The following is a 13444-nucleotide window of genomic DNA, read 5'->3' as shown; positions in this document are numbered from 1 at the left end:
AAATTTAAATGTTATGAATTTAAAAGAAATGCAAATACAAGTCATCAAAATGTGTGGGATGCAGTGAATCAATGCTTATGGAGAAAACCACATGAGAAAAGCATAGAATTTATAGCATTAAAAATGCACAGATTAGAAATAACAAAAAAGATATAAGATCTAAAAATAAATCCTCTAAACTTTTACCTTTGGAAACTAGAAAAAGAACAAATTAAATGCAAAGTAAGTAGAAAGAAAGAATAAAAATTGGAGCAGAAATCAATGAACCTAAAACCATAAAAGCAATTAAGAAAATCAATGAAACCAAAAAAGTGGTTCTTTGAAAATATCAATGAAATCAATAAGCTTTTAGCTAGGCTACCTAGGGAAAAAAAAGAGAGATGACAAAAATAATTCATATCAGAAATAAAAAAGGTAAAATCCTATAGAGCCTGTGGATACTAAAAGAATAAAGAAATATGAACAACTCTAAATCCACAGGTTTGATAACCGACAAATGGGCCAATTCTTTGAAGGGCACAATTTGTAAAAACTCACACAAGAAGAAATAGACAATCTGAATAGGTTTATATCTACTAAAGAAATTGAATCAATAATTAGTAACCTTCCAAAACAGAAAGCACGAGGCCCAATGGATTCACTGATAAATTCTACCAAAATTTAAAGAAGAAAGTTGACTAATTCTCTACAATCTCTTTCAGAAAATAGAAGCAGGGAGACTATTTCCTAACGCATTCTATGAAGCCAGCATTACCCCAATGCAAAAATGGAAGACATTATAAGAAAAGAAAATCACAGAACACCACATCTCATAATGATACACAAAATCCTCAACAAAATATTAGCAAATCAAAGTCAACAATATCTAAAAAGACTTATATGCTATGACCAAGTGAGATTTATCCCCGGTATGAAAGGCTGGTACAGCATTCAGAAATCAATTATGTAATCTATCACATAAATAGGAATCATATTATCATATCAAAAAGAAAAATCACACAATTATCAATAGATGCACAAAAAGCATTTTATAAAATTCAACACCTATTCACAATTTAAAAAAAAACCTCTCAGGCCCTGGCTGGTTGGCTCAGCGGTAGAGCGTCGGCCTGGCGTGCGGGGACCCGGGTTCAATTTCCGGCCAGGGCACACAGGAGAAGCACCCATTTGCTTCTCCACCCCTCCGCCGCACTTTCCTCTCTGTCTCTCTCTTCCCCTCCCGCAGCCAAGGCTCCATTGGAGCAAAGATGGCCTGGGCGCTGGGGATGGCTCCTTGGCCTCTGCCCCAGGCGCTAGAGTGGCTCTGGTCCAGGCAGAGCGACGCCCCGAGGGGGCAGAGCATCGCCCCCTGGTGGGCAGAGCATCGCCCCTGGTGGGCGTGCCGGGTGGATCCCGGTTGGGCGCATGCGGGAGTCTGTCTGACTGTCTCTCCCCGTTTCCAGTTTAAGGAGAAAAAAAAAAAAAAAACCTCTCAGTGAACTAGAAATAGAGGGAATTTCCTCAATTTGTTAAAGCTTATCTACCAAAACCTATAGCTACATCATACTTAATGGTGAGAAAATTAGAAAATTTCCTGCTAACATCAGGAACAAGGCAAGGTATTTCCTTACCAATTCTTTTCAATATTGTACTGGAAATCCTATCTAATGCAATAAGGCAAGAAGAGGAAATAAAAGATATGCAGGATTATAAGGAAGACAAAAACTCTCTGTTCACAGGGGCCCAGATTATCTATGGGAAAAATTCAAAAGAATCACCACACAAAAATAAACTCCTGCAACTATTGTGTGATTATAGTAGGTTCAGGGTACAAAAGTTAATATGCAAAAGTCAAGTGCTTTCTTATATACTAGCAATAAACAAGTGGAATGTGAATTAAAAACATACTACCATTTATATTAGCACCCTTTAAAATGAAACAGCTTAGGTATAAATCTTATAAAATATGTTCAAGATCTACATGAGAAAAACTATAAAACCCTGACAAAATATATCAAAGAGCTAAATAGATATTCATTGTTCCATGGGTAGGAAGACTCAATATTGTCAATATATCAGTTTTTGCCAAATTGATCTACAAATTCAACATAATCTCAATTAGAATCCCAGCAAGTTATTTTGTAGATATTGACAAACTGATTCTAAAGTTTATATTAAGAGCAAAAGACCCAAGAATGCCAACACAATACTGAAGAAAAACAACAAAGCCAAAGGACTGATGCTACCCACATTTAAGACTCACTATACAGCTACAGTGATCAAGGCAATGTGATATGGATGAAAGAATATACTTCACTGAAACAGAAGAGAGAGCCCAGAAATAAACATACATAAAAATGATACACTGATCTTTGACAAAGGAGCTAAGGCAATACAGTGAAGAAAGGACAGTCTTTTCAACAAACGGTGTTGGAAAAATTGGACGTACACATACCAAAAGGAGAAAAAAAAGAACCTAGACATAAACTTGACACACTTAGCAAAAATTAACTAACATGGATCAAAGACTTAAAACACAAAACTATAAAACTCCTAGCTACCATATGAGAAAATCTAGGTCACCTTGCCTATGGTGATGAAACATCAGATAAAACACCAAAAGCATGATCCATGAAAGAAATAATTGGTAAGCTGGACTTCATTAAAGTTAAAAACTCCTGGTCTGCAAAAGACATTGTCAAGCCACAGACTGGGAGAAAATATTTGGAAAAGACATGTCTGATAAAGAACTGTTATCCAAAATATACAAAGAACTCTTAAAACTCAACAATAAAAAAAAAGAATGACACGATTAAAAAATAGGCAAAAGACTTCGAGGAACAAACACCTTACCAAATATTTTATATATGCATGGCATGTAAACATATGAAAATATGTTCAACATCATATGTTATTAGAAAATTGCAAATTAAAACAACAATAAGATACCACTACACACCTGTTAGAATAGCCAAATCCAAAACACTGACATCAAATGCTGGCAAGGATTTGGAACAATAGGAATTCTCATTCACCGCTGGCTGGAATCCAAAACAGTACAGCCATTTTAAAGGACAGTTTGGCAGTTTCTTACAAAACTAAACATACTCTTATCATACAATCTAACAATAGCCCTCCTTGATATTTACCCAAATGAATGTAAAACTTCTATCTACACAAAAACCTGCAGGTGGATGTTTACAACAGCTTTATTCATAATTTCTAAAGCCTGGAAGCCAGCAAGATGTCTTTCAACAGGTGAATGGCTAAACTGTAGGTATCTCCAGACAAGGAAATATTATTTACAGCTAAAAAGAAATGAACTATCAAGCCAGAAAAAGACATGGCTGAAACTTAAATGCATGTTACTAAATGAATAAAGCCAATCTGAAAAGGCTACATAGTTATGATTCCAATTATATGGCTTTCTGGAAAAGGCAACACGGAGGATACAGTCAAAAGGTGAGTGGATGTAAGGAGTTGGGGTGGGGAAGGATGGATCACTAGAACACAGGATTTGTAGGACAATGAAACTGCTGTGTACGATGGATGCTACAATGGTGAATATATGTCCATCATACATTTGTCCAACCCCATAGAATATATGACACCAAGAGTGAACCTTAATGTAAATGATGGAGTGATCACCATGTGTCTATACAGTTCCACTGATTGTAATATGTGTACCATTGTGGTGGGGAATGTTGAAAGTCGGGGAGTTTGTATGTGTAGGCAGGGAGGGGGAGGAAAAATACATAAGGACTCTGTACTTTCTGCTTAATTTTGCTGTGAACTTAAAACTGCTCTAAAATAAAGTTTGTTAGTTAAAAAATAATATAAAATAATGAGCTTATTTTAATTGAAGTATTACATTCCTTAATGAAATCCACATGCTCCAACATCAAATATTTCATTACCACTTTGTAACTTAACTATTAACCCATTTCACAATTGCACTTTTTTATTGTTTGTTTGTTTTTTTAAAGAATTTATTTGTTCATTTTAGAGAGGAGAGTGAGAGAGAAGTGGAGGGGGAGCAGAAATCATCAACTCCCATATGTGCCCTGACCAGGAAAACTAGGACTTTGAACCAGCGACCTCAGGGTTCCAGGTCTACGCTTTATCCACTGCGCCACCACAGGTCAGGCCACAATTGCACTTTTGAATCTCTGCTTTTCTCTTCCTTTCTGTCACAAATTGTCATTCAGGTATTACGGCAATTTCTCTAGGATTGGTTTTTCATTCAACTTTTTCTTTGTTCACATACAAGTAAAATAAAACAAACAAATGAGACTTCTTCCCTCTATTTCCAACTTGTAGAGAATTTAAAAGATAATGAATGTAAAAACAATTTATCGCCTTTTTTTTATTTTTTGACAGAGAGAAAGAGAGTCAGAGAGGGACAGATAAAGACAGACAGACAGGAAGGGAAAGAGATGAGAAGCATCGATTCTTTGTTGTGGTACCTTAATTGTTAATTGATTGCTTTCTCATCTGTGCCTTGCTGGGGGCGGCTGGGAGGTGCAACAGCAGAGTGAGTGACCCCTTGCTCACATCAGCGACCTTGGGCTCCAGCAGCCAGTGACCTGGGGCTTCAAGCCAGCAACCTTTGGCTCAAGCTAGTGAAAATGGGTTCATGGCTATGATCCCACACTCAAGCCAGCGACCCCATGCTCAAGTTGGTAAGCCTGTGCTCAAGCTGGTGACCTCAAGGTTTCGAACCTGGAGCCTCCACATCCCAATTGGTGCTCTATCCACTGTACCACCAACTGGTCAGGCTATCAACTTTTTATTAACTAATGTTATTAGTCTCCTTACTCCCTGAATGTCACATTGAGTTCATATTCCTATTTATCTGGTTCCTCAAAGGGAAATGTATTATCTGTTTTTTTACTTCTTTTCCTTTCTAATGGCAAAATAGGAAAGCATGAAGAAAACTACAAGTATATTCATTTCTGTAGATCTGCAAGAAACTGCGGTAGGCTGTTAGACAAGAGCAGAACAAGGACTATAGGCCCCGTACAGGTCACACAGAAGGAAAGCCCCAGGTGCTAGCAAAACTGAGGAAACAAGGATCTCGCCCCCAAGGTAACCTTTCCTCCACTAGGACATGGCTGGTCCTGTGATTCAAACTCTTCCTTGATCTTTCCTCCCGGGCCTGTTGCTAGTCAAGCAGGTTAGACCCCCCCCCCCCACAGCAGGGGAACAGACGAGGGGACTGCAGAATAGCCCTTAAGCATTAACCCCTAGGAATAACATCTAGGCCTCAGTTGTGTTTCAGCTCCAGGCCCAGAAAAACAGCAAAACCTGACAAGCAAAGCCATAGCTAACCTCAGGACCAGCTGAGTTAACTGATGACGCCCTCCCTGACATTGAGCAGTCAGTGGAGACCATGGCCCTAAAGGGACACTTCTGGAAAGCTGATGAATATTCTATTGAATCCTCCTCTAGGACATCCCCTAAAATCCTCACCCTTAAAATCTCTTAGGAAGGAGGACCCAGCGTGCTGCTTGAGCCTTCTCTCCTCCTCCCCCTCCCCCCAGGCGTGCTTTCCCTGCCTCTCTTTCTAAGCTTTAAGGATCCCCACAAGACTGGCAACTAGGGGAGCACAGGGCAGTGGCAGCTGGTCCCACATAACCCCTTACACCTGTCTCCAAGGCCTTCCTTTCTATGACTTTATTCCTGCATGGCCAATAAATTCTTGCTTTTTGCTGCTCTTTGTCTCTTGATTGAGTTCTTTCCTTCAAGAATACCAAGAATAAAGGCCTTGTCATTTCCCCAGTAAGGAAACAACTTACTTAGTTCCTTTCTGTTTTTCAATCTTGAAAGATTTACCCAAAAGCTTATAACTAAACATCGACAATTCTTTCTTGGTGAATGCCTAATTTTGTTTTAAAAAATGTCTTCAAGACTGCTTATTTAGCCTGATCGGGTGGTGGTACAGTGGATAGAGCGTCAGACTGGGATGCGGAGGACCGAGGTTCTAGACCCCAAAGTCGCCAATTTGAGCGAGGGCTCATCTGGTTTGAGCAAGGCTCACCAGCTTGAGCCCAAGGTCGCTGGCTCAAGCAAGGGGTCACTCAGTCTGCTGTAGCCCCCCAGTCAAGGCACATGAGAAAGCAATCAATGAACAACTAAGGTGCCGCAACAAAGAATCAATGCTTCTCATCTCTCTCCCTTCCTGTCTGTCTCTCTCCCTCTGACTCTCTGTCTCTGTCACACACACAAAAAAAAGACTGCTTATTTATATACCAAAGTAAAAATTTACAGAAAACTCTAACGCGTGGGAACTAATTTGGAGAAACAATAGTTTTTCTCCCAACATCCAAGACAGTTGTTTGATTTGGAAGATACTGTCAGTTTCCTTGAACAAGACAAAGAAACACATTTTTCTGAACCAAAATTTGTGTTTTCCCACATGCATACTGACTTAAGAAAGTAACTGACTTCATTTCCCAGAAGAAAAGAAATGCTAGAACTCTGAAGGTCTTCCCACCATGTGAGGTAACATAACCGTACAGTCCATCAGTGCCCAGCCCACCACCCCTTACCCCTAACAGTAGCATACACAGACTTGACTTACACCTGCCAGTGCCTGCATTTCTTTGACTAAGGTTTTGTGTTGTTGCCTGAGCCTGCTTTGTCACCCAAGTGGCAGAACAGAGGTGGAAAGGATTTAACCCAAGCAGGAACAGCCTTCTTTCAGTAACTGAGGGGTTAACTCAGGCTCTCCAGGTTGTCCGTGAAATATTAAACTCCAGTCTTCCACCACTGCTAAGTGCTGGTAAGACACTTTTAATTGGCTGCCAAATCTGGGCCTTATTATGTGTAGGTACTTTATATTTAATACTTCATCTAATTATCCACAGACGAAGAAGAATATGACTCTGAGGGTTAAGAATAACCTTAACGTTTGCTCAGGGTCACAGAGCAGGCTATGATTACAATACAAGTGTATCCCAAAACTCTCTCCTTCACTGAAGGAACAGAACATTGTGTCTGTTGGTGGGAAGGGGGTTGGTCCATTCGTATTAAAATCCTTCTATTTCCAAAGGAAATTAACTTTAAAAAAAATGTTTCTAATGCACACTAGTCTCTCAATCAAGAGTTATTTTAAAAATATATCACTACTGTCATTATGAATTAATCTATTTCCTATATTTTTGGAGGGAAAGGGGCAAATCAAATATGTATTTAAAATAACAATGGTAATGGTAATAGCGAATGTGAATGTGACTGCTTCCCGATTTCCTAAAACAATTATATTCTTTCACAGCTAAATTTCCAAGTCAGAGTGAAGAAATCTCTATTTCTTATCAAGGCTATAAACTTTTAAAAAAGAGAGAGAGAGAAAAAAAAAACAAAAGAAAATGTATTTCTAATAATAATAATCTGAGATTCTAAAAATAAATAGAATACATTTTGTCGGTTTTTTAAAGTAGCAAATGTTAAATATTATAATAAAATAATTACTTTATAAGTGTCTATATTTTGGCATAGTTCATTCATTAATTGAACACATATTTATGCTGGTTCTAAGATATACAAGATATATCTTGTGGCCAGTTTTGGTACTAGAGACAAAGAAAGAAAGTATAAGGAAATCAGGTAAAGATAAACAGGATGGAAGAAAAGATAAACATAGAGGACAAAATTTCACAAATTGCCAACCCCAATTTTTGTACCTTTACAACTACATATACAGACCCAGGAAAATTCATCCATTCTCTCAACAAATACCAGATAAGCAGTAAAAATAGAAATGCTAGGCAGTGGGTATAAAAGGAAAAGTAATACTTTCCCTTAAGTTGCTTAAAATTGAGTTGAAGTTGTCATTAGTATTTACTACTGTACACCTTATGATTTAAGTTGAGAAGTCTATTTTTAACAGAGATAATGAAAATTTAATTTTGGCAGCACTTATTTAAAAATTGAGATTTACAAAATGTTATCTTTTTACCTATTTTTTGTTTAATTCTGAACTTTATTCACTAAAAATATTTATCTACAGCCTGACCTGTGGTGGTGCAGTGGACAAAGCATCCATTTGGAATGCTGAAGTCACCAGTTCAAAACCCTGGGCTTTGCCCGGTCAAGGCACATAAGACAAACTACTAGTTGATGTGTCCCATTTCTACTCCCCTCCCTTTCTCTCTCCTCTCTCTCTCCAAAATAATAATAATAATCATCTACATCTGAAAAGTGAGTTTCCAGAATCATAAAGAAAAATTTTTATAAGTTTTTAGATTTAGCAGGATGTTTTCCATTTTAAAATAAACTTAACAAGTTGAAACATAACTAATTGCAATAAAAAAAAAAACCGTTTTTATACTCACATCAAAGGATACAAATAATTAAAACTGTTATTTGTTCTCAAAATTTAGTCAACATCAAAATTAACAAAATGTTCAGAAACAATTGTTCCCACAAGAAATCTATTAACATTAGTAAAAATATTAAAAATAAGTTAAATTTAATATTCCATTTTTGAAGTGGTATAAAACACTCAAATGTCAGATATTGTTCAAATAGCAAAAAACAAGCCTAAACAATGATCAGATTGTTAATTCACTGATTAGTGACTTAAAAAATTCAAGAAATTATTATATAAATTTTATAGTATTGATTTTAATAAATCAGATGAGTGTAACCTTAGAAGAAAGTGTATACGACTTCTAGAACTACAGTTATAATCCTTTATACCCAACGCACCATAATATTAAAGGGCCAATAATGCAAGAAGCTAATTTAAAGAATATTAAACTTCTAGGTTCATTAATTTTCTAAAATATATGTGTAGCATCCATAAAGCCCTTCAATTGATTATGGGGAAAAAAATAGAAATAAACTTTCCAAACCCGAACCCAATTTCTTCTCAGGCTCCTTTAATTCAATTTTCCTTACAGAACTAGCAAAGTTAAAGAGAAATGAGATGTATATTGCTTGATGCTTTGCATCAAGTTTTTTCAATAGTTTGAATTTCTTCATTTGTGTGTGTTTTATACAAATGTCTGAATTTAGTGTTCTCTCACGAAATTCTAGGAGTAAATATTAAAACAAAATGTTTTGACCTATCAGTAATTATTTGCTTGATACATAGAAAATTTTTAGAAGTATAAAATATGGTTTCACCCTTACTGGGTATTGGGTTATTAAGACTAATGGATATATTGGCAAAATATATACGATAAGATATGTTTTAAAGACAAATTGTATTGCAAATCAATGAAAGAGAACACTAATAAAGGCCAAAATGGTGTAGGAAGACATGATTTTTTTCTATTTGTACTTTAAAAGAAACAAATCTATCCATTAGCTCTTCTCAACAATATACTCAATTTATCCACTAAATTTTATTAAATTGAGTTACTTCAAAAGCATTATAAATATAAATTTGATAAATGTCTAGACTTCTTTTGGAATGTGTGCTTAATAATTCTGTGGCTATAATCATCACTGATATAATGCTGACAAAGTTGCATGACCAATAGAAAGAAAGAGCAGGCACAGTCCAATAGAAAGAGAGAGCGTGGGTTTGAAGTCCATGGACAGAATCCCAGCTTCATCACTTATTTGGCTTTTTGACCATTGGCAAGTTACTTGATCATGCTGAACCTGTTTCTTCTTATGGGAAAACGGTAATGATAATTCCCTTCCATGATTGTTAAAAGGATCAAATATTATATCATATGTAAAATAAATAACACAATATCAGTAAAAAAAAAATGTGCTTAATAAATATTAGCTCCCAAATTCATATTCCAAATATCGTGATAACAGAACACCAAAAACTTTGCTTTACATTTTATTCCTCACTATAAAAATTAATATACTGGCCCTGGCCGGTTGGCTCAGTGGTAGAGCATCGGCCTGGCGTGCAGAAGTCCTGGGTTCGATTCCCGGCCAGGGCACACAGGAGAAGTGCCCATTTGCTTCTCCACCCCTTCCCCTCTCCGTCCTCTCTGTCTCTCTCTTCCCCTCCCATAGTGAGGCTCCATTGGAGCAAAGATGGCCCGGGCGCTGGGGATGGCTCCTCGGCCTCTGCCCCAGGCGCTAGAGTGGCTCTGGTTGCAACAGAGTGACGCCCCAGAGGGGCAGAGCATTGCCCCCTGCTGGGCAGAGCGTCACCCCCTGGTGGGCGTGCCGGGTGGATCCCAGTCGGGCGCATGCGGGAGTCTATCTGTCTCTCCCGTTTCCAGCTTCAGAAAAAAAAAAAAAATTAATATACTGTCCTTTTATATTAAAAACTGTGTTAATTTGAGGAATCCAATGAACAATGTGAACTGAGCAACAGAACAGAGGCAGAGGCGGGATCAAAGGGACCAGAGGGAAAGTAAAAGAGAAGATGGGATCAGAGAAGGAAAAGAGATTATAGAACAGGACAGCAAATCCTGGAGGGAAGGGGGAAAAGCACTGGGGGGAGGGGGCATGGGGGCCTGAGGGGGTATAAGAGGATAGGGGGAGATATATTCAGTGGGACACTTGAATCTATGTAAACACAAATTAAAATCATAAATTAAAAAATAAAAATAAATTAAAAAAAAAAAACTGTGTTCACTTTCTCATTATTTTTTTTAAGATTTTATTTATTCATTTTAGAGAGAGAGAGAGAAAGAGAAGTTGGGGGAGCAGGAAGCATCAACTCCCATAGGTGCCTTGACCAGGCAAGCCCAGGGTTTCAAACCAGTGACCACAAGCGTTCCAGATCAATGCTTTATCTACACTGCGCCACCACAGGTCAGGCTCAGCTTCTAATTTTATAATGATTCTCATTCATCTTTGAGAATTTGCTAAAAATGTTGAACTTCTTCTTTTCAAATTACCACATATACACCAATATTTTGCATCAATTTAGGGACATTGATTCCTTGAAAGCTAGATTAAAAACTATGTTCTGGCTATTTAAATAAAATTAATTCAAATTAAATAAAATTTAAAATTTAGTTCCTCATTTGTACTGGTCACATTTCAAGTGCTCGGCAGATACACAGGCTAGCGCCTACTAGATAACACAGATATAGAACATTTCATCATCTCAGAGATCAGCTAGAGCTGTTCTGGAATGTTAACATGATATGATAAGCAAAACTATTTTCCTCTGTTTTTTTGTTTTGTTTCTATTAACTAAAAACCTCTCTTTGAAGAAGATTCCTAAAAGGTTTAAAGGCTGTGAATATTTAGAATCTCTATGGACCAGTGTATAATAAGATTCAATAGGTGTTGACATTATAGTTTTGTTTTGGGTACATTAGCAAAAACTAATTTAAGTTGGTGAAGACCAGACTGAAAGCTGTAAATACAAATATATAAACAGTTAAAAATAAAAGTAGCAAGTCAATTTATATGTACTCTCAACTGATAAACTTCTGATGTCAATGAGAGCTCCCTAGGTGCAGACTTTATATTTTTTGAGTTAAAAATATAATTTTGCCTAATATATCACTTAGGCAAAATTTTAGGCCTTCTTATAGCCTATTTTATTCAAGAAAAGGAAAAATGCTTACTTGTATATAGCCAGTTGCTTTTATTACTCCTGTATTGGTTTTCCCTGGATAGAGCAGTTGAGTAACTTATTGTTAAATAGTATGCACATATTCACACACAGTAATTTAAAAAATAAAACATTTTAAAATTTACCAGTTCTACAAATTCAAGATTATAGCTTTAAGATTTTAGAAAATCTATTTCCTTTTAATATATCTTGAAATCAAGACAAAATTGGTGCCATATACAGAATAGGTCTAATAATACTTTTGCACTTACACTGACACATTTTTTCTACTGGTATATTCATCCAAATCGTCATCAGAGCTGCTAGCAGTTGCATCAGAATCCAGACCCTCTTCAACCCGAGACAAGAGTCCTGTAGCAGACAATGCAAATCTTTGGATTTCTGCAGCTGTGCACCGTGCAAAACCATTTTTTGTATCATTCCACAATTTATTCTCTGCAGTCAATAAGCTGATGTCTGGATTAATTTCAGTGCATTTAGGTAAACTGTTATCCAAAATTGTAGGTTCATGAAAGATCTTCATTTTGGGGAGTTGATGTTTCATAGAAAATTGCATTTGCTGACCATAATGCTTAACAACATGCTTTGCTAGGAGCATCTGCAAATGTTTCTGAGTTCTTCTAGCCTGGTTCAGTAAAATTTTCTGTTTGCTTACACAATTAAGTAAACGAGCGTTCACTTCCTCCTCTTTTTCAGGAGCTGAGGAACTAACAGGCACACGGGAATGGCCCGGCCCGATTTTCTTTTGAGCACAGCGCAATAAACCCTTTTTAATCTCAGCATCAGTAACTTTATCCAAGAGTGCATTCTTTTGGTACCATTTACAGTTTTGTAGTTGTACTTTATCTACATTAGTGTCTTTGGTTCTATTTGAATCCAAAGTAATTTTTACATCTGTCATGCACTGGCTTGTGTTATCCGACAGAGGTTCCTTTTTGATGAACTTGTCAGAACGAGAATGACAGATTTTACTGAGCTGAAGGTTGCTGCCATTACACAGTATGTTTTTCAGCTTACTGCAGTTGGGTTCCCCTAATTTCTTTTGTTTATAATTCTTATTGTATTTATTCAATGTAGAACTAGAACCCATTAAAAGAACTGGCGGATAATGTTTTGAAGACTGAGAGGAGCCAAAATGTTTTAAATTGACAAAATTAGTGTTAAGAGTAGGTTCGGGAGTTGGAAATCCTAGCATCTGAGAGAAAGTATCTCCCTTCAGCTTTTCATCTGCAGTTCTTGGGCCTTCCATGAAGAGCATCTGGTCAGACTCCATGGTGCTTGGTAAAGGTGAAAAGCAGATACCCTTTGTTGCTGCCTCCCTCAGCGCTGGGGTCATGGCGAATCCTGTAGATAATTACCGGAAACCTAAAATAATGTAAAAATAAATAATCAAATATCTAGAAAACGTTTTATGCTTATTCGGTTTTCAGGGCACCATTTTTAATGTTTCTGAATAAAGCATGAACAGAACCAAACTTCTTTATTTTCCAACTCCTAATACCATCTCTGCTCTTTCGTAGTTCATAAGAAATTCTTTGCTCTGACTGTGGTCTATACACTCCCAATTAAAGTTTCACACTACCTAGCACAATAAGTGTTGGACAAATATTTGAGGATGTATTTAATATGGTTTACCCTTGAACAATGCAGGAGTTGGGGCGCCAATCTCCTGTACAGTTGAAAATCCACATATGTATAACTTTTGACTCCCCCAGAAATGTTAACAGTTGATTCGTACAGTTTTAATGTTATATATATTCTTACTTTATCCATTTTTATGATAAACTAGAGAAAATAAAACGATATTAAGAAAATAATAAAGAGAAACAGATGTACAGTATTAATTGGAAAAAAAACTCAAGTATAAGTGGACCCATGCAGTACAAACAAGTGTTGTTCAAGGTACAACTGTACATCTCAAGATTCCATTTTTAAATCATGTTTAGAAATAAA

The 13444-nt window shown here is 36.8% G+C and overlaps 1 protein-coding gene across 2 annotated transcripts in view; it reads right to left on the bottom strand.

Annotated features, from left to right (window-relative positions):
• KANSL1L (KAT8 regulatory NSL complex subunit 1 like) overlaps positions 1–13444 on the bottom strand; it is a 120422-nt gene that overhangs the window by 94884 nt on the left and 12094 nt on the right. For both annotated transcript variants that reach the window (XM_066233452.1, XM_066233453.1), the window contains exon 2: positions 11743–12856. In XM_066233452.1, coding sequence (XP_066089549.1) covers positions 11743–12827 — 1085 coding nt within the window. In that variant the 5' untranslated portion in view covers positions 12828–12856. The remainder of the gene's footprint in view (positions 1–11742; positions 12857–13444) is intronic.

The sequence above is a fragment of the Saccopteryx bilineata genome, chromosome 5 (genome assembly GCF_036850765.1).
Source record: "Saccopteryx bilineata isolate mSacBil1 chromosome 5, mSacBil1_pri_phased_curated, whole genome shotgun sequence".
Taxonomy (NCBI): domain Eukaryota; kingdom Metazoa; phylum Chordata; class Mammalia; order Chiroptera; family Emballonuridae; genus Saccopteryx; species Saccopteryx bilineata.
The sequence above is the reverse complement of the archived record's forward strand: the minus strand, read 5'-3'. Positions and strand labels throughout refer to the sequence as shown.